The sequence below is a fragment of the Chiloscyllium plagiosum genome, chromosome 6 (genome assembly GCF_004010195.1).
Source record: "Chiloscyllium plagiosum isolate BGI_BamShark_2017 chromosome 6, ASM401019v2, whole genome shotgun sequence".
Taxonomy (NCBI): Eukaryota; Metazoa; Chordata; class Chondrichthyes; order Orectolobiformes; family Hemiscylliidae; genus Chiloscyllium; species Chiloscyllium plagiosum.
Genome location: NC_057715.1, coordinates 86,699,531 through 86,727,217, shown reverse-complemented (window position 1 = coordinate 86,727,217; position 27,687 = coordinate 86,699,531). Strand labels below are relative to the sequence as shown.

Here is a 27,687-nt window from a genome sequence, read left to right as displayed (position 1 = left end):
GCATGGATAGGATAAATAGACAAAGTCTTTTCCCTGGGGTCAGGAAGTTCAGAACTAGAGGGCATAGGTTTAGGGTGAGAGGGGAAAGATATGAAAGAGACCCAAGGGGCAACTTTTTCCACACAGAGGGTGGTACGTGTATGGAATGAGCTGCCAGAGGATGTGGTGGAGGCTGGTACAATTGCAACATTTAAGAGGCATTTGGATGGGTATAGGAATAGGAAGGGTTTGGAGGGATATGGGCCCGGTGCTGGCAGGTGGGACTAGATTGGGTTGGGATATCTGGTCGGCATGGACGGGTTGGACCGAAGAGTCGGTTTCCATGCTGTACGTCTCTAAGACTCTATGACTGAAGCAAACAATATTAAAGTTATGCATATTCAACTGACCTCTTAAAAAAAATTCCATTACCAACAATTGCAAATGAATTTACAATGGTAAAGTCTTCATTAGATTTCTGCAACTGCTGTTTTGCTTTATAAGCTTGAAAAATATTATGTGAGAAAGTTCTTCACTGTAACATACATTACAGCCAGCCAGACACTTTTCAACCTTGCACCTTTCCTTTAAACGGTTTTGGTCTGAAACAATAAAAGACCCAATCCCAGGATCTTAATACTTTTAAAATATAAACTAGCTACTTCATTACCTGATAAACCCCCATCCACCAATAAAAATAGATAACACCAAGTATAAAGTCTGTGAAATCACCTAGGCTCTCAAAGTTAAAGGGGGATAGCATCCAGCAATAAAATATTGTTTCACATCTCTCAGCTTCTCCAAGGATTAACCTTTTAAATGCAAGATCACAATTTTTAGTTGGTATCTTGGACCAGCAGCAATAGCGAATATTGTTGATATCCTTGGAATTTAACTATGCTGGGATTTTCTTTCTAGCAAAGAACAAGAGCGTGTGTTCAGTGATGCACCCTCATGTAAGGTACAGAGGTAGAGAGCTACAAACATTTATTTCCTGACAAGAAGCCAAAGTTGCCCCTCAACTCTTAAGCTCCAGCAAAAGAAATCCCAGCTTACTTTTCTAATTCAGACCATCCAACATGAGAAATCTTTTCTCGCCCTCTCTAATTTAATACTGTCCTTCTTATAGCAGGGCAAACAGAACTGCAAAGTCCAGAAGAGGCCTCACCAACATCCTGTACAACATGACATCGCAACTCCTCCACTCAAAAGGTCTGAATAGTGAAGGTAAGTACATTAGATTCCCTAACCACCCAGTCTGCCTGCAACACACATTTCAAAAGAATTATGTACCTGAACCCTTAGATCTCCGTACTATAACAACACTACCAAAGGCGTTACCATTAATTGTACAAGTCCTGTCTTTTTTTACCAAAATGCAATACCTCACATTTATCCAAAATAAACATCATCTGCCATTTATCAGCCCATTGACCCAATTGATGAAAATCCCTTTGTAACCTTAGATAACCTTCTTCACTGTCCAACATACCATCAATTTTGGTGTCATCTGAACACTTCCTAACGATACCTCCTAACCATACCTCCTATTTTCTGATCCAAATTTTTGATATAAACAAACAATGACCAACAAAAATGGACCCAGTTCCAATCCTTGCAGAACACCGCTGGTCAGAGGCCTCTTAACCTAAAAGAAAACCCTCCACCACCGCAGTTTCCTACCGTTAAAACCAATTTTGTATCCAATTGGGAAGTTCTCGCTGAATCCCATGCAATATAACTTTACTAACCAGTCTACCTTGATCGATTCTGACGCCTTATTCCTATGACTGTGGATTCCCCTTACTGATTTAAACAAAAATAAAAAGCTTAGGCGACATAGCCTCATCAGCACTCTGTGGTGAAAGAATTTTACAGACCAACTCTCATCTGCTGTAAGAATCCTCATCCATTTATTCCTGGCCTTCTGCCCACATTTTACTATCTTTCTGTCCTAATATCCAAAAATCTCTGCTCTAAATATTCCTACATTTGATCCTTCGTCAAGCAAAGCTTTCATTTTTAAAAAATCATCATTCTGGCTTTCAAACTCTCCAATGCCATTCCCGCTTCACAACTGGTCATATTTTCACTTCTGTAATTCATGCCTCCTTGGCACTTTAATGCCGGAATATTAAAATCAAACGCTGGGCGTTTGATGTGGAAATCATGAATTCACTCCCCAAGATCAACTGTCAAACTCTATCATTTGAAAAAAATAAATACGGTTGAAAACACAAATCATTTGCGCGAATATATGATCTTACATGATTCAGTACCAAATTCTGCTTCATAGTTGTGAAGCACCTTAGGAAATCAAATGACATTAGAGGCACTACAATTACACACAGGTGCCAAACATATTCCAGAATTCAGATAACCAATTTTTACTAACATGATAAAAGAAATAGGTATAGGAATAGGCCATTTGGTCTCCTCGAACTGCTCTGCCTTTCAACATGACTGATGTGACATTCCTCACATACAGTTCCCCTGCATTTTCCTCATTAGCCTTGATTCTTCTATGCTGAAAATGTGTTCCTGGAAAAGCGCAGCAGGTCAGGCAGCATCCAAGGAGCAGGAGAATCAACGTTTCTGGCATGAGCCCTTCAGGAATAATCCATCCCAGCCTTAAATACACACAAGGATTCTGGCCCCACCAACTGTGTGGCAAGAGAGTTCCAAAAGATTCTCAGCACTCAGAAGAAATTCCTCCTCATCTCAATCTTAAAACATCACCACTTTATTCTGAGACCATCCCCTCTGGTCCTCAACCATACCACGAAGGGAAACATCCTCTCAGCATTTACCTTGTCAAACCTCTGAAAAACCAGATACAGTTTCAATTAAACTACTGTTCTTTCTTCTAAACTCACGAAGAGGGACCTAACCTGTTCAGCCTTGGCTCAAGTTCTCCAACCCAGGGATAATTATGGTGAACACCTCTTAACTACCTACGAAGTATCGTCCCTTAAAAAAAAGGGACCAAAACTGCTCACAATATTCCAGATGTGTGGTTTCACAATCACTTTGTGCAGTTGCAGAAGGACTTCTTTATTCTTATATTCCAACTCCCTTGAATTGGGGACCAACATTCCATTAGCCTCCCTGATTAGTTCTTCCATCTAGCTTTGTGGTTTGCAACATAAATGCCTGTGCACATCCTTCTGCAGTTTTTTCTCCAATTATATCATATTGTTCTTTTGTTCTCCCTTCAAAAAAAACTCTGCCGTCTCCTACATTATATCCCATGTACCAACTTTTGCCCACTTACTTAAAATATCAATATTCCTCTTCAACACCTTTGCAACTTACCTTTCTTTGTTTTCGTGTCATATGAAAATTTTGGCATAGTAAATGCATTTCCTTCTTCCAAATTGTTAATATACATATTGTAAATAGTTGCGGCCCAGCACTAATCTCTCTGGTACTCCACTGGTGAGTGATCACCAACCTGAAAAAAAACCCTTTATCCCTGCTCACTGTTTCCTGCCGATCAGCCAGTCCTCTATCCACAACATCAGGGACTCATTATGATTTAACCTTTTTGAGCAGCTTCTTGAAGACTCTCTGCAAGTCCAAATACAACACTTACGGATTCCCCTCGATCCACACTAGTTGAACCTTCAAAACAAGACTCAAGTTTGTCAGATACGATTTCCCCAATCATGCAGTCATGATGACTTTGTTCAATTAAAGAGGGGATTAGAATATAATTTAGTAAATTATTCATTTGCCACTTAATCTAAAGTCATAAAATACACAATATATCAGTGTTGTGTGCCTTTAAGAGGAATTTGTTCTGTGCAGGTTCTCTTGAAGATTGGTGTGGCACTGGAGTGTCTGCTGCATGGAGAGCAGAATAAATAGCTTTGATTTCAAATTGGATAAAATTGGATTTGACTTATCATTATCACATGTTCTGAGATAGTGAGGAGTACTGCATGCTAACCTTACACAGGTACATCAGAGGAACAGAACAGAAATCAGAATAGTGTTAGAGCTACAAAGAAAAATGAAGAGAAAGATCAACTCGAATAAATGAGAGGACCATTCTTGAATTTGTTGGCACATATTTTTCAAACCTTTTGTATCTTCCACTCTCTTTCATCAGACAGAATTTTAAATTTAATTTTAATTCATGGGTGACATGCGAGCGCCGCTAGCTGGCCAGCATTTATTGCTTTGAGAAGATGGTAGTGAGCTGCCTTATTGAACCACTGTAGTTCAGTTACTGTGGATTGACTCACAATGTTATTAGGGAGGGAATTCCAGGATTTTGACAGTGACAGTGAAAGAACTGCAATATATTTCCAAGTCAGGATGGTGGATGGCTTGGAGGAGAACTTGAAGGTGGTATTCCAATTAATATGCTGCCCTTACCCTTCTAGGTATAAGTGGTCATGGGTTTAGAAGGTGCTGAGGATCTTTGGTGAATTTCTGCAAAGCATCTTGTAGATAGTAAACAATGCTGCTACTCAGGTGTCAGAGGTGGAGGGCGTGGATGCACTGTCAATCAAACGGGCTGCTTTGTCCTGGGTGGTATCAAGCTTCTTGGGTTTTGTTGGGACTGCATTCATCCAGACGTGGAAAATATTCCATCATACACCTGACTTGTGACTTTTATATGGTAGATAAGCTTTGGGGAGTCAGGAGGGGAGCTACTCACCACAGTATTCCTACACTCTGACCTGCTCTTGTAGCTACTGTGTTTATGCGGCAAGTCCAGCTGAGTTTCTGGTCAATATTAACTCCCAGGATGTTAATAGTTGGGGATTCAGTAATAGTAACACTGGTGAATGTCAAGAGATGGTGGTTAAATTGTCTGTTACTCGTGATGGTCATAGCCTGACATTTGCATGCAACACAAGCCTGGATAATGTCTAGATCTTGGTGCATATGGACACAGACTGCTAGTGACTAAGGAGTCAAGAATGGTGCTGATCATATGTGCAATCAGCAAACATTCCTACTTCTGACCATATTTTGTGGAGGGAAGGTCATTGATGAAGAAGATAGTTGGGCCTAGGGCACTAACCTGCAGAGATGTCCTGGAGTTGAGGTAATTGACCTCCAACAACCATAACCATCTTCTTATGTGCCAGATATGACTCCAGCCACCAGAGAACTTGCCCCCTGATAGCCATTTGATTGCAGTTTTGCTAGAGCTCCCCAATGCCACACTCTGGTCGAATGCAGCATTTATGTCAAGGCCTGTCAGTCACCACACCTCTAGAATTCAGTTCTTTTGTCCATGTTTGGACTAAGGCTGTAATGAGATCTGGAGCTGAATGGCCCTGGCAGAACCCAAACTGGACATCACTGAGCAGGTTATTGTTGAGCAGGTGCTGTTTGACAGCACTATTGATGACACCTTCCACCACTTTACGGATAGAAAGTAGACTGATGGGATAGCAATTGCACATCAAAAGCAAGACAAATCAACATGGCCAAGGCATACTTAAGCAATTTTCCATACTGTTAGGTAGATACCAGTGTTCTAACTACTGGAACAGCTTGGCTGTTTGACATGTTAGTACTCCTGTTTAGTGGCTTCACCAGGTTGGCACCTCATCTTCAGGTACACCTGCTGCTGCTCCTGGCATGCCCTCCTGCACGGTCCATTGAGCCAGGGTTGAGCTCCTTGCTTGACGGAAATGGTCGAGTGCAGGATATGCTCTGCAATGAGGTTACAGATCGTGCGAGAGTACAAGAGTCTATAACCAGGGTGGGAGGGATCTTTTATTTTGTTGGCTGTTTTCCCAAGGTAGGAGGAAGTGTCAACTGAGTCAAATGGAAGAAAGGATGATTTTTGCAATGGACTGGCTGCATTCACACTTCTCTGCAAATTCTTATGGTCATGAAGCATCGGTGGGTGGAGTCAGGCTCACACAGACCCAGGATTTTTAGTTTTCCTTTCAATTGCAGATGCTGGGGTGTTTGGAGTTGAAGCTGCAAAATACAGTTCTCTCTCTGCTGCTAGATTCATTCTGTCAGTGTTCCTGAACGAGAAGAGATAGTAAGTGAGGGAATCTGGTTTTGCTGAATTTGCCTTTCCCAAGGATGTGATTATGGAATGCTGCTATTTTGGAACAATTGAAGATTAGTAGTTCAACAATATATTATTTTGTTAAATATTTCTATTGAGTTAAAATTATGCCAATTCTTTTTTCCCCTTTTTATTTTCACTGCAGTGCAAGAATCAAGTGTGTTTTGCTTAAAGCCTAGTAGTTTAACCAAATCAAGCCACACCAGAAATACAGCACCTTACATTTGCCTCTTAAATCTTTATTTAATGTTAAGACTCGACCTCACCTCCTTAGTATATTTTGACCATTGCTATGGTTCTGTTCGCCGAGCTGGAAGTTTTTGTTGCAAACGTTTCGTCCCCTGTCTCGGTGACATCCTCATCCACAAACTCCATCAACAAACACATCGACCTGGACCCAATATACCGGCCACTACAGCGGACAGCTGAAACTGACAACCGGAAGCGGCAGGGACAGGCCACTATAAATGCCGGAGGAAACACCACAGAAGTGCTTCACAGGAGGCTCCCAAGCACTGAGGATGTCACCTAGACAGGGGACGAAACGTTTGCAACAAAAACTTCCAGCTCGGCGAACAGAACCACAGCATAGAGCACCCGAGCTACAAATCTTCTCACAAACTTTGAATATTTTGACCATGTTTGGCCTGGCCCATGAACATATTCACCTTGGACAGTCTCCATTGCTCTTAACTGGCTTTGTATGTACTTTAGTCAATTGGAGAACATGGGTGATTTACTGTTGATGGTTAATGGATAAAAAAAAAATGTACCATAAATGTAGCGGGGGGAAAAATAATGTATGGAAGAGCACTTCTGGGTATAAAAGAAAACCCGGTGCACTCAGGCATAAAGTCCTACAAAGCCATCATAACATCAAGCTAAAAAAAAAAAAAAATCAGCTTTTCAAACACAATTTTACCTATTTTATGAAAAAGAAAAACACAATCAAAAGATATGTATGAATAGGAAAAGATAGAGACAATAATCTTTTGCGGTACTTAATTTTTTTTAAAAAACACAACGTTTTAGCACCAATGACTGATAAGACTGGTGTTTCAACTGGTCTCATGATTGACTGAACTTATTTTTCTCTCCTACCTCACAGTTCAAAAGATGCCAAAAAGAGGTACAAGTGCAACCCAGTTTCTCAATAAGTTAAAAGCAAAACTGGCCATTAATTGGTAAATCTCACACAGAGGTTCCAGTACAATTTTTTCCTGAAACAACCAAGTAATATTAACTGTCTGGCTTGTGCTTACAGCTGACTTAAAAAAAAACAGCTTTTTTTTTGCTATATCTAAAAAAAGTGGAAGGGCTCCCTTCCCAAACACCAACATCCTGGACCTTGTTCAGCATAAACACTTAGCCAGACAAAAAAAAAGGAAAGTTCACACAAACATGCTAAAACATTGGAGGAATAACATACTATGTTCTTCCAGTAAAAAAGAGGAGCTAGGGAAGTGATTGCTGAGCCCCTTGCTGAAATATTTGTATCATTGATAGGTACAGGTACAGTGCCAGAAGAATGGAGGTTGGCAAACATTGTGTCACTATTTAAGAAAGGCAGTTATGAAAAGTCATGAAACAATAGACCAGCGAGCCCAACAACAGTGGTGGATGAGTTGTTGGAAGGAATCCTGAGGGACAGGATGTACATGTATTTGGAAAGGCAAGGACTGGTTAGGGATAGTCAGCATGGCTTTGTGCGTGGGAAATCTTGTCTCACAAACTTGACTGAGTTTTCTGAAGTAGTAATAAAGAGAATTGATGAGGGCAGAGTGGTGGATATGATCGATGTGGATTCAGTAAGGCATTAGACAAAGTTCCTAGTGATAGACTGATTAGGAAGGTTAGATCACATGGAATACTGAACTGGCTCGAAGGTAAAAGACAGAGGGCAGTGGAGGAGAGTTGCTTTTTAGACCGGAGGCCCGTGACCAGTGATGTGCCACAAGGATCGTTGCTGGGTCCTCTGCTTTTAATCATTTACATAAAATGATGTGGATGTGAAGATAGGAGGTATAGTTAGTAAGTTTGCAGATGACACCCAAATTGGAAGTGCAGTGGACAGCGAAGAAGGTTACCTCAGATTACAATGGAATCTTGATCAGATGGGCCAATGGGTAAAGAAATGGCAGATGGAGTTTAATTTAGATAAAAATGTGAGGTGCTGCAATTTGGAAAGACAAATCAGAGCAGGACTTACACACTTAATGGCAAGGTCCTGGAGAGAGTGTTGCTGATCAGAGACCTTGGAGTGCAGGTTCATAGTTCCTTCAAAGTGAAGTCACAAGTAGATAGGATATTGAAAAAGGCATTTGGTATGCCTTCCTTGATTGGTCAGAACATGGAGGTCATGTTGCAGCTGTACAGGACACTGTTTAGGCCACTTTTGGAATATTTTGTGCAGTTCTTGTCTCCCTCCTATAGGGAGGATACTATGAAATGTGAGAAGATTCATAAAAGTTTTGCAAGGATGTGACCAGGGTTAGGCGGTTTGAGCTGCAGGGAAAAGCTGAATAGCCTGGAGCTGTTTTCTCTTGAGTGTCAGCTGAGAGGTGACCTTCTAGTGGTTTATAAGGTCATGAGGGGCATGGGTAGAGTAAATAAATAAGTTTGTTTGCATGGGGTGAAGGAGTCTTGAACTACAGGACATAAGTTTAGCGTAAGAGGGGAAAGATTTATTTTTTAAAAAAAGACCCAAAGGGGCAACATTTTCACAGAGTAAGTGGTGGAGGCTAGTACAATTCGAATATTTTAAAAAGGCATCTGGATGGAGTATATAAATAGGAAGGGTTTAGAGGGATAAGGACCAAATGCTGACAAATGGGACTAGATTAATATTGGATATCTGGTCAGTACGGACAGGTTGGACCAAAGTATCTATTCCGTGCTGTACATCTCCATGACTCTATAACCTTCAGGAAGAGCAAATCTTGGTTAAAGGAGCTTTGAAAGCAGAAACTTCCACCTTTCCACATTTGCATTAGAAGGGCCATCACCATCTTAACATTCTACACTGCAGATAAATACTGTATTTAGAGAAAGAAAAAAACTTCAGCTTTATTGTTTTAGTGCCATGATGATGATGTACACTTTATTGCATTAATTTCTGAACAGGCAAACACTGGGAGCAATTAAAACCACATGCTAGTCACCAGCTAGCTATCTGCAACTGCCATGTATTTACTTAGTGCTGTCATTCAGACAAGTCCAAATCTCAGCATCTGAAATGTAATAACCTTTGACATAATATTCAAGTTACGAATTGCCATGTCTGACTGTATAAATTCCAGAAGAGTACAATTCAAAAACTTTCACAAGTTTTTGTTCAGTATTACAATCAACCTTTTCGATTGACTTAAACATAATCTTAAAAGATGCTGTTAGAAGTATTTGCTGACAACGGAAATTCACTTCCAGTCCATGAAGTATTGGGCAAATCATCCAAAATTAACCTAATTTAAAGTTTGAGAATTTGTACGAGAAAACCAATAAATAACAAAGTGATTATAATAACCAAACAAACATTCATTACAGAACACTTCAATGTGGTTAACTGTGCCAGAAATAATAATTATTTATTGGATATGCTAGCACCACATTAGTAAATAAACCAATTGAGCCTTTACAGTGCCAAATAAACTTGCCAAAAAACTAATTTTGGTCAAAAGGTCAGCTCACATCAATATTGACTCCTCAAGGGGGTATCAAAATCTTATTGTGGAGACTGCTGCTGATCACGTTCCTGAAGGACAATGAGCTCACTCGAAACAAACTGAAACGTGGTTTTTCCTAGATATTATTCTGTAACAATACGACTAGCTACATATTGAAACAAAATCAGGAGTTGCTGGAAAAAACTCAGGTCTGGCAGGATCTGTGGAGAGAAAGTTAACATTTTGGTGGCTCCTTTTCAGAACTGTGTCAATATTTTTGGCTTAGTTTTCCGAGTTTCCAAGAGCTGCTCTTGAGGTTAATCAGGGAGTTTTCAAATCTACGCTGTTACATCACAGTCCAAGATCCAAATTCGAACTCTGACCACTCCATGACAGACTACCTATCCTGTCCATTAGGTCAGTGTCACTTTTCGATATCTGCCATCTGCATGAGCACAAAAGGTTTTTTTCCCAAAAACTTGCTGAAACCAAATTCCCAGGTACTGACCTTGCTAAATAGCCATTTGATTTGATTTATTGTCACATATACTGGAGTACAGCAAAAAGCTTTGTTCACAAGGAGTAATGGCAGATCACAGTAAGGACATACAGATCATAGGATGAAAAAAAAAATTGGACAGTGAGGCATATTGGTTACACCACTTGGGACAAGCATGAAGATCAATATTATTTGCAGTTAGAGAGTCCATTAATCAGTTTAGTAACAGCAGGGAAGAAACTATTCTTGAATCTGTTGGAGCATGTGTTCAAGCTTTTGTATCTTCTATCTGACTGAAGAGGTTGTAGGAAAGCATTGCCAGGCTGGGCTGGGTCATTGATATTGCCATGGAAATGTTGACAACAAGAGGTGTAAATGGAGTCCATATATGTAAAGGTTGGCTTCCATGATAGTCCGGGCTAAGCACACAACCTTCTTTCAGTCCTGGACAGAGCAGTTGCCATACCAGGCATTATGCACCCAGATACTATGCTTTCTGTGGTGCATCTGTAAAATTTGGAGAGTGTCCTTATGGATATGCTGAATTTCCTAAGCCACCGGGGAAAGAAGAGGCATTGTTGTGCATTCTAGACTATGCATCGACATGGGAAGACCAGGACAGATTGTCAGTTATCGTCAGACCTACAAATTTGACACTCTCAACCCTGACTCCTGGCCGAAACATTGATTCTCCTGCTCCTCGGATGCTGCCTGACCTGATGTGCTTTTCCAGCACCACACACTCTCGACTCTCAAACCCCACTCTGTTGATGTAGATGGGGGCATGTTCTCCTTTCTTTCTGAATCCAATGATCAGTTTTTTTTTGTTTTCGACAGCGAGAGAGAGGTTACCATCATTGTACCCCATCACCAATCTCCTTTCTGTATTCTGACTCATCATTGTTTGATATCCATCCAACCACAGTGGTGTCGTCAGCAAACTTTAGATGGTTTTTGTTCAGAATTTGGCTACATAGTTGTGGAAGTTCAGAAGGAGGTTGAGAACGCATCCATGGTGGGGCGCCAGTGTTTAGTGTTATCGTGGAGAGGTGCAGTTGTCTATTTTCACTCTGACCATCTTCTGCTATCTGATTAAACATAATGCTCTTCTCTGGTGATGAAACATCTGCAGAACCTTGAGATCAGGAACCAACCTGCAATTAACTTCCAGGCCTGGCCTCATAAATAAACAAATGTTTGTTGGTCTCGTTTCCTTTTATCACAAGCTGTTACTCTCAGTTCCAGGGCAGAAAAATGAGAACAGAATAAAAGAAAAATAATGGAAAAAAAAAGGAGTGAGAATGTGCATGTGCTGAAATGTAACAATGGAACAAACAAACCACTTACAGCAAGGGGAAATTGGAAGGAATATTTCATTTTGGGACATCCAAAGATTCTAAGAGGCACTATATAAATGTCATGTCTTTCTTCCAGTTCAAAATTTACCATCCTGATAGTGTTAATATTGTCATGTCAAATTGAAATAAGAAAGAAACCTGAAATTGAAGTACTCTGGTAGCCTGAAGTCCAAACTCACTTGTGTCTTCCAAGCACTCCTTATTTTAATTTTAGACCGCAAACAAGTATGATGCATCTTAAAATAATTTTCCAAAATGTATTCAATTTGAAGTCTAAATTTACCTGCTACAAACCAAATCCTGCAGTTCTTTGCTGTCTGTATCCTATTGCTCTCAAAATTCCATTTAAAACAAACATAATTCTAATGCTCACTGATTTACATTGAAACATTGCTAGAATAGGTGTCAGTCATAAAACTCTAATCCTTATTTTCTAAAAACTGTATGGCTGCCCTCTTCCTTCCATCTTCTGAAATATAAAACTGTACTAATCTAATGCCTGCCTCTTACACATCCCCAATCTTAAAATTGTTCTACCACTGAAAACTGTTAAGATCCAAAAGCTTTATAACATCTTCCAGAATTCTGCCACCTAACCTCAATTCGTTTTCTCTCATGTGGCTCAGTGTTAAACTTTGAAAACATTCCTCTGAAGCATGTTGGCATGCTTTTAGAACTTCAAAAAGAACCTATAGAAATACAAGTCATTACTGTAAATTTTCATATTCCTGAACAAGTTTGATCAATTAATCATCTAGTAATTGGATGCTCTCAATTCTACATATACTTAGAAATATGCCAGTATTTACTGTAATGCCACATTAACATGATAAGAGCAATTTTAAAACTGTGGCAACCAAAGTTCTAATGTCCCCTCAAGCTGTATTTACACTATCTTCTCCTTACAGATACTGTCAAAGTGTTTGTTTTGGTCAGATTTCCAGCCTCTGCAGTATTTTGTTGCTTCATTAATAAAATGTTGTAGACTACCAACACCTCATGACAAAGTAAGTTTTGGAATTTAAGGCAAAATTGATTTATCATCCAAATCTGTAGTGACAAGTATTTTAAAAATATATAGCAATTATCTATAAAACCAAAACATTGGATTGAAGCTAACTTGATCATGTAAAGCTGCAAGTGATTCCACTCCACTTATCAAAGAATCTACAACAAGCAACAGTTGAATTATGAACCATTGAGGTCAACAAGTCATTATGACATTTTTCTTCATCATCTCGATATTTGTTCAAGCCTTCGAATTAAAAAAAAACATAATTCAAAACAGCAACAGAGTAGGGATCGGCACACAAATTGCAGTTGACACAAAAATAAAAATTTGCACCTACCTTGTTGTTACATGGCTATCCAAACATAAATACCCCATTACAGCACAAATTATGTCAAAGCTTTGAAAAAAAAATTGTCATGTTTTGACCTACTAGCTCTGGTAACAAAAATCTTCTTGGAAAAATTCTATTGAGCTTGACCAGTTCATTATATTCACTGCAACACAACTCAAAACGAAGAATTTATTATAATTGAATATTACTCATCTTCAGTATGCGAGAAAGCACTTCACAGCCAATTAATTATTTTGTGTTCTTGTAATTGTTGTTGTTACTGGGCAATCACTGTGTTGTACACAGTCACACGTCACAAACAAAAACTGCATAAACATTCCAATGAATTGCCAGTCTAGAATATGAGAATAAACCCTAGTGCTGGGTTTGAACCCACACCAGCTTCTAAATTGAGAAAAAAATTCCCATCTCCTCAAACTATAAAATTCTATTTTGTCTCTAAGTTACTCAACTTAATCCTTTGGGAGTCTAGATTAGAGAGGTGCTGGAAAAGCACAGCAGGTCAGGCAACACCCAAGGAGTAGGACAATCGACATTTCGGGCAAAAGCCCTTTATCAGGAATTCTTTGGGATCATTGCTTAACTCTCTACCTTGGAAGCAATGTTGTGCATGCTTGGTAACGCAAGTTTTACCTCCTTCTGGTGTCTCTGACACCTGTCCACTTATGTTTCAAGTCGACATTGAACACAAAAATCAGGTTCCAATTTCTTATCCTGGCATCCATTTTCATTGACCAAAAAAATTAAACAATGGCAGATTCTGGCTAGCTCGTGATCAGCTTCTGTTGAAATTTTAAATCAATTTCAACTGCTTTAGAAATATGCAGCCAAATTATTCTGCACTGGCTACTCCACTTAAAAGCTGGCTCCAATGGACTAAATGAAGTTGCATCAAAACTCTTTTCATTCCCCTCAGCTTTGGCAATCCTTGCTTGGGCACCTGGCTGGAATCATATGTGGTAGACAATCCATTGTGACAAGATGATGCTGAAGTTTAAATGTGTGCCCATTCACAATTTTGAAGAGTTATCCAACTGTGGTTAACAGAAATGAAAACCACCATTAGATGAAAGAAAGCAGCTTGGAATGTCGCCTCAAAGACAGCATGCTAACGCTAACGTGGAGGACTGAGGGGAACCTAATGATTCAGCAAAGGATCGACAAAAAAAAAAGTTGATAAGCTGGCAACAAACCAAGTTTGTAAAGAATCCAGTGGTACATAAAAGACTTCTGTAGCATAAGTGAACAAAAATAAACAGGTCCTTTAGCAGAGGTGAGAGAAATTATAATCAAAAGGAAATGGTCTTGGGCACATAAATAAAGACAAAATATCCCTGGTCTTGTGGGAAACAAAGGATCCAAAGAGAATGAGGAGTTTAAGGAAATTAAGCAAAGAAAAGTATTAGTAAAGATAGTACTCGAGAAAATAATGGGACTAAAGTCACCAAATTTCCTGGATTCGATGGGCAGCACCTGAAGAACTTTTAATAAATAAAAGTTACACAGTTGATGTATTAGGTTTTGATCTATCAGAATACACTAGGTTCTGGAACACTCCCTTTGGAGTGGAAGAAAGTGATCATCACCTCACTATTCAAGAAGGAATTGAGAAAACAAGACGCTAACAGCTAACCTGACATCAGTAGCAGCAGAAATACTAGAACATATTATTAGCAACATACTAACCAAGCATTTAACAAAAAAAACAAATGATAATGCAGTCACAAATTTATGAAAGGGAATTAGTGTTCTCCAAAAGATATTAACTTGTTAGAATATTAAGTCATGGTAGATAAAGTGGTATATTTGGACATCCAAGAAAAGGTGTCCCAAGAGAGGCTCTTACACAAAATGAGCTCTCGTGGAATGGGGTCAATATATTAGAATGGATTGAGAATTGGTTAACGGTCAGAATAGACCAGGAACAAATGAAGCATTTTTAAATTGGCACTCTGCAAATAATGAGGCAATGGGATCTGCATGTGAACTTCAGCTATTTTCAATCAGTATCAGTGAATTTGAAATCAAAAAAGGTAATATATCCAAGTTTCCTAATACTTTGTCACCTCATTTTGTAAAATGTGGGAAACTCAAAGATGTTGCAGGAAGAATGTGGACCTATCATGAGGTGAGAGCAGGCAAGATTATGGCAGGTGGAATACAATGCCATGAAGTTCGGCAAACTGGCAGCCAGAGTAGAATTTTTTAAATATCAAAGAAACTGCTAAATATTTGTATTCACAAAAACCTGGAGTGACTGTGTACATGAGCCATGCAGTTAATATGCACAAACAGCAAGGTTAGGAAAGCTAATGTCAGCCTCTATTGCAAAATATACATAATTTTCATGGTTTAGTTGCACTTAGGAGGCGACGCATTTTGGGAGGACTAACAAGGTAAGACAATACATCTTGAATGGTAGGAACTTGGGAAATACAGATGATCAGAGGGATCCTTGTGTGCATGTCCAGAGATTCCTGAAGGTAGCAAGACATGCAGAGGTGGTGGTGAAGAAGGCAAATAGAATACTTGACTTTCTTAATCAATAAACTGAATATAAAAGCAAAGTCATCATGATGGAGCTGTATTTAGTTTTAGCTCGCCCACAGCATTCATGATCACCTCAACATCAGAAGGATTGATCGCACTGGACAGAATGCAGAGGAGATTCACCAGGATGTTGCCTAGGCTGGAGTGATTCAGCCATCAAGACAGATGAGATAAACTGGGGTTATTTTCCCTGCAAGCCAGGATGGGGTGAGGTGGGGGAGAAAATGAGAGATTGCCAGTGCCAGTAACCTGATTGAGGCGCACTAACTTCAGATGGACACTGACAGAGACAAATTTTACTCCTTGGTCAATATCAGGGGCACAGTTTTCAAGTAAGGAGCAGGGTGGGGGATAAAGTAAGAGGTTTGAGGAAAGGTTTATTTGCTCCAAAGGATGGTGAGTATCTGGAATTCACTACCTAAAAAAAGTGAAGGCAGGAACCAAAGCATTTAAGAACTATTTAGATGAGTATGTGAAATAATAAAAGCATACAAGGCTTTATAAGCCAAGTGTTCATGGAAAATAGGATGAGAATACATACATGTTTTGATGATCAGTACAGACACAAAGGGCCTTTTTCCATATTATAAAAGCTCTGACTATCACCAATTATATTGGGCCCTCACAGGGCAACATATGGAATACTATATTAAGCTCTCTGATCTCCTTATTCACAGAAATGAATAATGCTTCAGAAGGAATGTAAAAGGTTCACAAAGTTAGTTCCTACGATAGTATGGAGGGAAAGTATCTTCAGATTGAATAGATTTTGCCTAAAGTCTCCAGACTTTAACATTAGAAGTCATCTTATAAAACAAAGATCAAGTGACTTTGCAAAGTAAATTCTGGACTACCTGGTCTAAAATAGGGGTCAGTCTTGGAATCGGTGCATTATTTATAGTGGAGACAAGATTTCTTCTCAAAAGGGGTTGTGGACATTTGGAATTCTCTATCAGAGACAAATAGATTTTTAGACACCAAGAAAATGAAGTAATATGATTATAATGCAGGAAGGAGACTGGGGCAGGTGAACAAGTTCAAAGAATAAAACAGCTTTGTCTCTTTTTCATATACTCCTATAACACTCTCTTGACAGGTATCTTTATGCTCAGAATATGGTCATAATCTGCAACACCATCACAAAAGGCAAGGAAATGTAAAGTTAACTACAGTGATTGATTTGTTTACACAATAGTTTTGCATTAATCTTAAAAAAAGTCACCTTCCTCAAATTTTGAACAAAATTATTTAAGAATATTAGGCATCCAGGAAAGAAATTAAACACACCTAAAGTGCTACAAGTGCAGAAAAACAACACTATTAAGCCAATTTTCTTTTCAAAACACCCCAACAACCCCGAATTTGTTTCATTCTCAAAAAGACAAACAGAATTGGGCACAAAAGATCTTGTCCAGAGGGTACTTTTTATAAAGTCAACCCATCGTACAACTTCTTTAAAAAAAAAATCAAGATTGGTCTTTCGAATAGCAGGGAAAAATATTTGCGCAACAAAAACTGTTAGCATTCTCAATCCTCAGCCGTTGCTGGTTTTTAGTAGTACTAAAATGACAAATTCCACGAACACGGCTGTTGCATAAAAATTTTGCCCTGAATGATGACAGCCACCATATATTGATTGCTGAAAGCAGTGGGGTGGCGGCAACAAAAACAGATATGTGGACGAGCTCGAATACGTCAAATTCTAGGCCAAAGCAAAAACAGGAGCACAACCAGGCCCCGAAATCCTACAAACTCGACCCTTTCGGGAAAATAAACACCCATCAGGTACACTTCAAACGCCATTATTTTCGGTCTTTACTGTCCCTCCACATACACACAGGCGAATAATCAAGATTTCTCACTAGGGCTTCCAGCAAAAACCCAAGGGCTTTCACCCCGCCCGACAGTGTCCAGGAGCCAGGATTATCTACACTCCCGATCACTATAAACAAAACCACAGCGGGAAAAAGCATCACAGAGTGAGTGGAGGGGGCAAAAAACAGAGAAACCCAGGCAGAAACGGACATGCACGGAAAGCCGAGTCGCCACACCACACGGTAAATACCCATAAATCCGGGGCCGCCAATACAACAAAACGCAAGAATAAAACCACCACTAATAACAGCAGCAGCGTACACATATTTGCAATAAAACGAGAAAGAGGACCCGCGGAGATCGTGACTGCTCACCTCCTCACCCGTGTGAAAGCCCCAGTCTAATCTGGTCTAGTCCAATTCTCCAACGGCCGCTGCCTCTGCCGCCTGCCCGTGGAACGCTTCAAAATGGCGCCAATTTGTCTCCGTCTGCACCAATGAACGAAGAGCGGGGGAGGGAGTCACTGTCAACACAGCAGTCAACTCAACCCCACAAAACCCCAAATCCAACTCCCACCACAGCACACAAAAGTGGAACAGGGCAGATTCTCGCCGCACAGCTTTCTCCGGGGAGTGGGGCCGGAATAGCGAAAGGAAGGAAGGGGGAGGGGGAGAGAAAGAGAGGGGAGGGGGGAACAAGGTCGACAACAGACGTGCTACCTCTTTTCTCTATCTATATATCTCTATGTGCACTGTAAATAGTGCAAAAAGAAACATCACAGTTAATAAAGAATTGCAGCACCCCTTAGGGTCAATCAATCAGTATACAGTCCCCGAATATGAATTCATTGACTGGGTTGTGGTGGTGGTGGTGGGGGAGACCAGCGGCCCGCCTTATTCCCGGTTTGGAAGTGGTGCAGCGTTAATAAAAGTTTAGCCGAAGGAACTTCATGAGTCGGACGGTCTCGTGGAAAATTGAAGCAAGAGCATCTCCAAACGTCGAAAAGAAGGTATTACAAGCTTTTTTAAAAACAAAAAAAATCCAAGTACAGGGTTCTATAGGATACAAAAGTATCTCCGCGAGATATTGAGGTTCAAGCTTTGATAAAAATACTTCATGTTTCGACGCTGATACCAAACTCTTCACAATTTGGAAACACTGTTGGGTGTAAGGTGACAGCACGAACTGCACGCCGGCATAAACAAAAATATATCACTGGGCAGGGATATGGTTTATTTGCACTTTCAGAAGGCATTCAATAAGGTCCAGAATAAGAAATTAGGGTGGCACAGTGGGTCAGTGTTAGCGCTGCTGCCTCACAGCGCCAAGGACTCGGGTTTGAGTCCAACCTTGGCCGACTGTGTGGAGTTTGCCCATTCTCCATGTCTGCATGGGTTTCCTTCGGATGCTCCGTAGCAACAATCCAAATGTGTGCAGGTTAGATTGTCCGTAATGTTTAGGACTATGTAGGTTAGGTGCATTAGTCAGGGGTAAATACAGTACAGGGTAGGGAATAGGTCTGGGTGTGTGAGTGGTCGGTGTGGATTTGTTCGATTGAAGGGCCTGTTTCCGCGCTATAGGGATTCTATGATACTGGTTATTTGTTGTCAAGTAGGGTTCAATTTGAATATAAGCAATAAAAACTTCTAAGTTTTTTTTACTAATGTAATAGAATCCTGGGTATTTTTGACAGAATGTTAACACAAAGCATAGCATGTGTTCAGGATTATCCTGTAATTTAAAAAAAAACTCTTACACTTCTTGTTTGTCATACCAATTTATTGTTGTCACAAACTTCTTCCATTGGTAACCCATACAGTTACTATGTATAAGGGATGCCTGCTTCATGTTAGAACAAATTGCTATATAAAGGCAAAATATTGTAGATGCTGGGAATCTGAAACAAACAAAAAATGCTAGAGAAGTTCAGCAGGTCGAGCAGTATCTGTGAATAGAGAAAAACAGAGTTAGCATTTCCAGTCTGCTACATCTCTTCTACATAACTGGACTATACTAAACAAGTTACTGTATAGTTACTTTTAGGAAAGTAAAACAGTAAAATGCTTTACATGAGCAGTATGAAATGCGATTTAACATTATTAGAGCATTAGATGTAGGAGAAGAAGTACTGTTTGTCCCATCTTTCAATGAGATCAAGACTGATCTGATGATCCTCAACTCCATACTCTGCCTTATCTCCAACACTTCTGATTAAAGTTCTGTCGATCTCAGCCTTGAATCGACTAATAATCCAGCCTCAAAAGCAATCTGCAGTATTCTGCAGGTTGACTACTCTCAAAGAGAAAAAAAGTCCTCCTCATCTCTGTCTTAACTGAGTGACCCCCTTACTCTAAGATTATGGTTCTGATCTGGTCTGAGACTCTCCCCAAGGAGAAACAACATTTCCTCAACAATACTGGCAAGTTAACGGGTGGTTAGTTCAGTTGGCTAGAGGGTTGGTTTACAATGTGAATTGTTACCGACAACATGGGTTCAATTCCTCTACTGGCTCAAGTTACTATGAAAGTCCAATTTTCTCAACCGTACTCCTTACTTGAGGCATGGTGATCCTCAGGGTTAAGCCACCACCAGTTGTTTCCCTCTAATGACAGAGCTGCCTACAAGGACTATGATGCCTTTACCAGAAATTCCCAATTTCTGCAGCTGCAAGATGTCACTCAATGTGCCATCGCTGTCATATTTAATGTATAAATTAAATCCCTGTAGTATTTCTACTCTTTTCAATTGAGTTATCTCCTCTCTGAACATTTAATTGTATGTTTTCCTTTTTATATTCACTAGTATTCATCTTATACCTAACAAACTATTTGTAAGAAAACCAGAGAAAATAAAGAGAAAAAAAGACTGTGGACCTAATATGGGGGAGGCAGGGGCCTAGCAGTGATATCACGAGACTATTACCGAGGAACCTTGATTATCCAGCATTCGATTATCCGAATTATCAGCTTATCTGGCAAGATCGCAAAGTCCTGATGCTCGGCTAAACTATGTCATCCAGCATTCGATTATCCATTATTCGATTAATGAAATGAAATACTCACCGCCCGTGTCTTCGGATAATCAAGGTTCTTCTGTAATCCAGAGACTCAAGTAATCTTATGGTTTGATTCTGCCATAGCAGATGGTAGAATTTAAATTCAATTAAAAATCTGAATTAGAAGTTTAATGTTGATCATTGTCAGGGAAAAACCTATCTGTCTGCTAATGTCCTTTGGGGAAGGAAATCTGCCATCCATCACCTGGTCTGGCCTACATATGACTCCAGATTCATCACCAATGTGGTTTACTCTCAATTGCCCTCTGAAATGGCCTAACAAGCCAGTCAATTGAATCAGTCAGTATGAAGGCTGAAAACAGAGATGAAAGCAGACAGACAACCTGGCATCAATCTAAGCATCAGAAAAGGCAATGGCCCTGTCAACATTGCAAAATCCTCCTAATCAACATCTGAGGGTCAAAACTGGGAGAAATGTCTCATACACTCATCAAGCAACAGCCTGATACAGTCATACTCACAGAATCAGATCTTACAGACAATGTCTAAGGCACCATCATTGCCACCCCTGACCCTGTCCTGTCCCACATGCAGGTCAGATCTGGTAGAGATGGTGGCAGAGTGGTATACAGTTGGGAGGGAGTTGCCCTAGAAGTCCTCAACATTGACTCTGGACTCCATGAAGTATCATGGTTTCAAGTTAAACACAGGAAAGAAAACCTCCTGCTGATTACCACTCCCTTGGCTGATGAATCAATACTTGTCCAGATTGAATAACACATGGAAGGAGTATTGAGGGAATCAAGGGTGCAAAATGGACTCTGGCTGACTGCTAAACTGGATCTCTGGCAGGTGATGAGGGAGCCAACAGAGGGGAAAACATACTTGACCTCATGTTTACTAGATGTATCTGTCTATGACTGCATTGGTAAGAGTGACCACTGCACAGCCCTCTTGGAGATAAAGTCCATCTTCACATTGATAATACCCTCCTTCAAGTTGTGTACCACTATCATCATAATAAATGGGACAGACATCAAGACTCCACCTGTAGTACTTCTCCAACCAGTGTTCAACATGGAGGAGTACTGATTCACAATCTGAGGGGATGATGGTAGATAGTAATCAGGAGGAGGTATCCTAGCCCATGCTTAACCTGATATCATGATACTTCATGGCATCTAGAATCAATATTGAGGACTCCAAGAGCAGCTCCCTTCTGACTATGGGATGGTCTTTGGTAATGATGGTCTCTGAGACATAGTCATTCCCATTGAATCATACCTGACAGACAATGTCATAATGTTATTTGATTGGTTTGTATGACAGTCTCACAACTCTGGCACTAACATCTCACCGTTTATCTCAAACAAATCAACAATGTATTGATCAAGGGCAGTGAAGCTTAATCTCATTATAACTAGGAGGTTCTAATAATTATATTATATTCTAAGGTGAATAGTAGACCCCTGTCAAAACAGATAGAAGCCAAATGTTGAAATGAAACTGACCCTTATCGTGTTGCTCACATGTCACATAACCAGAGCTCCCTCCCTGATTCTCCATATGTGGCAAGGTTAAGTGTGATCTCTGGATACTATCCCTTCAGTCAGGAGGATCTCTTATCTGTTAACATCAATTCCTAATGATCTAATGCCCGTTAACATCACAACCAGACTCTAGGCTGAGCCAAGTCTGCCTTATCTCAAACTCTTGAAAAGCTAGTTATGCGGAAGAATTCTTTTATTCACCTGAAAAGTGGACCAATCTTAAACCCTTGACAAATTCAAAAGGGATTCTGAAACTGCAACCAACTGCACCCACCTGATTACAAGTTTGTAATGGGACTGACTGTCAGACAAAAGTTATTTTCATTCATAAATTATTCTTAATTTCAATCTTTTTTCTGTCTTTCTTTTGTTTTTCTCTTCTTTGTGAGTATGTATTGTGACACTCATCCCAAAAATTGAATGCAAAAATACTTCTGTGTGGAGAGTTTGCTGCAGGTCATTTTTAAATTGGACTTCACAAACAGGATTTTGGGGAAAACACATCACAGCCTACTTCAAACTGTAAAAGAATTGAGAAAAACGTTTTGAAAAGTCTGATTACAGACAGAAATGAACAGTAAAATAATTTGATCCATATTGCTAAGTGCCAATCTGTGCTCTTAGTTAATCTGCCTCATTTCTGAGATTTCTTGCAGAAAAACGTATACCATTTAGAATTAACAAACTACCTTGTTGTTTATTTTCTAGCCACTGTTTCTTCTGTGTTCCAGACATAATTTTCTGTCTTCCATTTCCAACGTCCCTCCCACTTGAATCTGCTTCTCAGATTCTCATCACCCTGCCAAGCTAATTTCACCCCTCCCAAGCAGCATCAGCAAAACCTAACAATGTTTGCGACAACAGCAAGCCTGCACAATTTTCTTAACTTTCTTGGTCATAAAGTATTAATTTTTGCTCAGCTTCTCTTACCTGTATAGTCATAGAGATGTACAGCATGGAAACAGACTCTTCGGTCCAACCCGTCCATGCCGACCAGACTCATTATGAAAATTATCTTGATTGTGAACCCAGATTACATAACAACTTCAAATCAAGAAGGCAACACCATTGATTCATTCAGTTTTATTCTCTGAGAAAAAGGTCGGCCAGAACAGATAGATTGAATTGAATTTATTGTCACGTGTACTGAGGCACAGTGAAAAGCTTTGTCTTGCGAGCAATCATCTAACAATGAAGTACTTCCTTAATACTGGAGTGTCAGTCAAACTAACGAGCTCAGTCAAACAATTTCTGGGATGACGAGCTATGATGACGGGTTTGAATATAGGGTGGCATGAATGGGGTTTGGAGAGTGTTTGGAGGTGAGAGGGTGTGAGGGTTGAGGACTAGGGAATGTTTTATATTTTATTCTTTTACTTTGATTTTTGGCCACAATGGTGGTGCTCTGACATATGTATTCTGCCCACCTTGGGAACAAGTCACCTACTCAGCTCCATCTGAGTTGCCTGGCCTGAGTCCCAATCAGCCCAACCCTGGACCAAAACCAGAGAGCTGAGTGGCTACTTTTAAAAGTCAGATTTGAAAATCAGAAATATCCTTCCATTATTTAAGAAAATTAAAGGGGAAAATTAATAAACTATGGACATAGGTCATGATTGTCATTCCCAGGTTGGATGTGCAAAGTTGGACAAATTCACAGCTCCTCAAACCTCCTCAACTTGGACTTCAGCAAGGCTCTTCATAAGGTTCTGCATGGGAGACTGATAGCAAATGTAAGAGCCCATGGGATTCAAGGAAATTTAGCAAATTGGATTGACAATAACTGGATTGGATTGGAAGCCGAGGGAGATGGTTGAGCAGTGCTTTTTGGACTGAAAGTCTATGTCAAGTGGGGTCCCTCAGGGATCAGTTTTGGGGACCTGCTGTTTGTGGGTTTACATAAATAGTTTAGATTTGAATGAAGGAGGGTTGATCATTAAGTTTGCAGGCAATACAAAATTGTTGGGGGTGTAAATAGTGAGGAGAATAGCTTTCAACTACCAGACTGATAAGCTGATCAGATGGAATAATCAGTGACAAATGGAATTCAATCCAGATATATGAGAGGTGATGCCTTTAGCAGGACAAACAAGACAAGAGAATGCACGATTAATGCACGATTTTATCTCTCCACCCTGGAGGCTTCCTGCCTCGCTTCCAGATGAAGGGCTTTTGACCGAAACATCGATTTTCCTGCTCCTCAGATGCTGCCTGACCTGCTGTGCTTTTCCAGCACCACTCTGGTCTACATCCTAATGCACGATTAATGGTCAGACTGTGTATACACCAAAGATCAGAGGGATATTAGTGTGCATGTACGCCAGTCCCTTAAGGAATCAGGAAAGGTGGATAAAGTTTCTTTTTTAATTAACTTGTGGGATGTGGGCATCACTGGCTGGCCAATATTTATTGCCCATCCCTACTTGCCCTTGAGAAGGTAGTGGTCAGCTGCCTATTTGAACTGCAACAGTCTGTCTGCTGTGGGTTGACACACAATGCCATTAGGGAGGGAATTCCAGGATTTTGACACAATAACTGTGAAGGAACAGCGATTTATTTCCAAGCCAGGATGGTGAGTGGCTTGCAGAGGAACTTGAAGATGGCAGTGTTCCCATATATCTGCTGCCCTTACCCTTCTAGATGGAAGTGGTTGTGAATTTGGAAGGCGCTGTCTGAGGAGCATTGATGAATTTCTGCAGTGCATCTTGTAAATACTACACACTGCTGCTACTGAGTGTTGAGGTAGAGGGAGTGGATGCTTGTGGATGTACTGTCAATCAAGCGGACTGTTTTGTCGTGGGTGGTATCAAGCTTCTTGAGTTTTGTTGGTACAGCATTCATCCAGGCAGGTGGGAAGTATTCCATCATACTCCTGACTTGTGGCTTTGGGCAGTCAGGAGATGAGTTACTCACCGCAGTATTCCTAGACTCTGACCTGCTCTTCTAGCCAATATGTTTACGTGGTGAGTCCAGTTGAGTTTCTGATCAATGATAACTCCCAGGATGTTGGTCATGGGGAATTCATTGACAGTAACACCATTGAATGTTAGATTGTCTCTTATTTGTGATGGTCATTGCCTGCCATTTGTGTGGTGCGAGGTAACGTGCCATGTCAGCCCAAGCCTGGATATTGTCCAGATCTTATTGTGTTTGGTCATAGTCTGATCCAGTTTCTGAGGAGTGGTGAATAGCACTGAATATTGTGCAGTCACCAGCTAACATCCCCACTTCTGACTTGATTGAGGGAAGGTAATTGATGAAGCAGCTGAAGATGGTTGGGCCTTGGACACTACCCTGAGCAACTTCTGAAAAGATGTCCTAGAGCTGAGATGACTGACCTCCAACAACTGTAACCATCTTCCTATGTGTCAGGTATAACTCCAACTAGTGGAGACTTTGCTCCCTGATACCCATTGATTCTAGTTTTGCTGGAGCTCCTTGATGCCACACTCGGTTGAATGCAGCCTTGCTGTTCAAGGGCTGTCACTCTCGCCTCACCTCTGGAATTCAGCTCTTTTGTCTATGTTTGGACCAAGGTTGTAGTGTGATCCAAAGCTGAGTGGTCCTGGCAGAACCCAAACTGGGCATCACTGAGCAGGTTATTGCTGAGCAGGTGCTGGTTGATAGCACAGTTGATGACACCTTCCATCACTTTACTGTTGATCAAAAGTAGACTGATGGGGCAGGAATTGGCCCGGGTTGGATTTGTCCTGCTTTTTATGTACAGGACATACTTAAGCAATTTTCCACATTGTCAGGTAGATACTAGTGTTGTAACTGTACTGGGGAGCAGTAAGTTTTGGAGCACAAGTCTTTCGTCCTATTGCCAGAATGGTGTTAGGGTGTGTAGCCTTTGCAGTATTCAGTGTCTCCAACCGTTTCTTCATGCCACATGGAGTGATTCAATGCTGGGGTCCACTAGAGGGGGCTGAGCTGGATCATCCACTCGGCACTTCTGGCTGAAGATTGCTGGGAAAGCTTCACTCTTATCTTTTGTACTGATGTGTTGGGCTCTTCAATCATTGAGGATGGGGATATTGTGGATCCTCCTCCTCCAGTGTGTTGTTTAATTGTCTACCACCATTCACGACTGGATGTGGCAAGACTGCAGAGTTTAGATCTGATCCATTAGTTGTGAGATCAATTAGCTCTGTTAATTACTTGCTGCTAATGCTGTTTGGCATGAAAATAGTCCTCGAGGAGAAAGTGAGGGCTGCAGATGCTGGAGATCAGAGCTGAAAAATGTGTTGCTGGAAAAGTCTTCCTCCCTCTACAATTCCTGAAGAAGGGCTTATGCCCAAAACGTCGATTCTCCTGTTCCTTGGATGCTGCCTGACCTGTTGCGCTTTTCCAGCAACACATTTTCAGCTATGAAAATAGTCCTGCTTGGTTGCTTCACCAGGTTGACACCTCATCTTCAGGTATGTTTGGTGCTGCTCCTGGGAAGCCCTTCTGCACTTTCTATTCAATCAGGGGTGATTTGGCTTGATGGTAATGGTTGAGTGGGGGATATGGTGTGCCATGAGGTTATAGATTGTGCTGGAGTACAATAGTGCTGCTGTTGATGGCCCAAAGCACCTCACTAATGCTCAGTCTTGAGTTACTGGATCAGATCAAAGTCTGTCCCATTTAGCATGGTGATAATGCCATACAACACATGGACGTTATTCTCAATGTGAAGGCAGGGCTTTGTCCTCACAAGGACTATGTGGTGGTCACTCTAACCGATACTGTCACGGACATATGCAGCTGCAACTGGCAGATTGGTAAGGATGAGGTCAAGTATGTTTTTCCCTCTTGTTGATTCCCTCACCATCTGCCGCAGACACAGTCAAGCAACTATGTTCTTTAGGACCCGACCAGTTTGATCTGTAGAACTGCTGCCAAACCACTGTTGGTGGTGGACATTGAAATCCCCCACCAGAGTACATTTTGTGCCCTTGCCATCCTCAATGCTTCCTCTAAGTGTTGCTCAACATGGAGGGATACTGATTCATCAGCTGAGAGAGGGCGATAAGTGGTAAAAAGCAGGAGGCTTCCTTGCTCATGTTTGACCTGAAGCTATTGAGACTTCATGGAGTCCGGAGTCAATGTTGAAGACTCCCAGAGCAACTCCCTTCTGACTATAAACCACTGTGATGCCACCTCTGCTGGGTCTATCCTGCACGTAGACAGGACATATCCAGGGATGGTGACAGTGGTGTCCGGGACATTGTCTGTAAGGTATGATTTCTTGAGTATGACTACGTCAGACTGTTGCTTGACTAGTCTGAGTCAGCTCTCCCAATTTTGGCACTAGCCCCCAAATGTTTGTGAGGAGGACGTTACAGGGTCGACAGTTTGTTTCTGCTGTTGTTATTTCCAGTGCCCAGGTTGATGCCAAGTGATCGGTCCACTTTCATTTCTTTGAGATTTTACAGTGATTGTACAGTTGAATGGCTTGCTGGGCCATTTCAGAGGGCAATTGAGAGTCAACTATATTGCTGTGGGTCTGGAGTCACTTGTAGGCCAGACCAGGTGAGGATCGCAGATTTCCTTCCCTGAGGAAATTAGTGAACCAGATAGGATTTTCCGACAATTGACAATGATTTCATGGTGATCAGTAGATTCTTAATTCAACATTTTTGAAAATTGTTGAATTCAGATTCAAGAATAATTGAATTCAAATTCAATCTGGAAAAAAAAAGTGATGGATAAAGAAGGCATCTGGGATACTAACCTTTATTTATTGAGGTATAAATTATAACAATAGGGAGTTAATGGAACTGTATAAAATATTGGCGGAGGTGGGTACTGCAGATGCTGGAGATTAGAGTCAAGATTAGAGTGGTGCTGGAAAAGCACA

The 27,687-nt window shown here is 40.7% G+C and overlaps 1 protein-coding gene across 1 annotated transcript in view; it reads right to left on the bottom strand.

The window, feature by feature from the left end:
• Window positions 1-11,289, bottom strand: part of LOC122551064 (sister chromatid cohesion protein PDS5 homolog B-like) — a 200,162-nt gene extending 188,873 nt beyond the window's left edge. The window contains exon 1 of the mRNA XM_043692706.1: window positions 11,053-11,289. Coding sequence (XP_043548641.1) covers window positions 11,053-11,289 — 237 coding nt within the window. The remainder of the gene's footprint in view (window positions 1-11,052) is intronic.
• Between the last annotated feature and the right edge of the window lie 16,398 nt (window positions 11,290-27,687).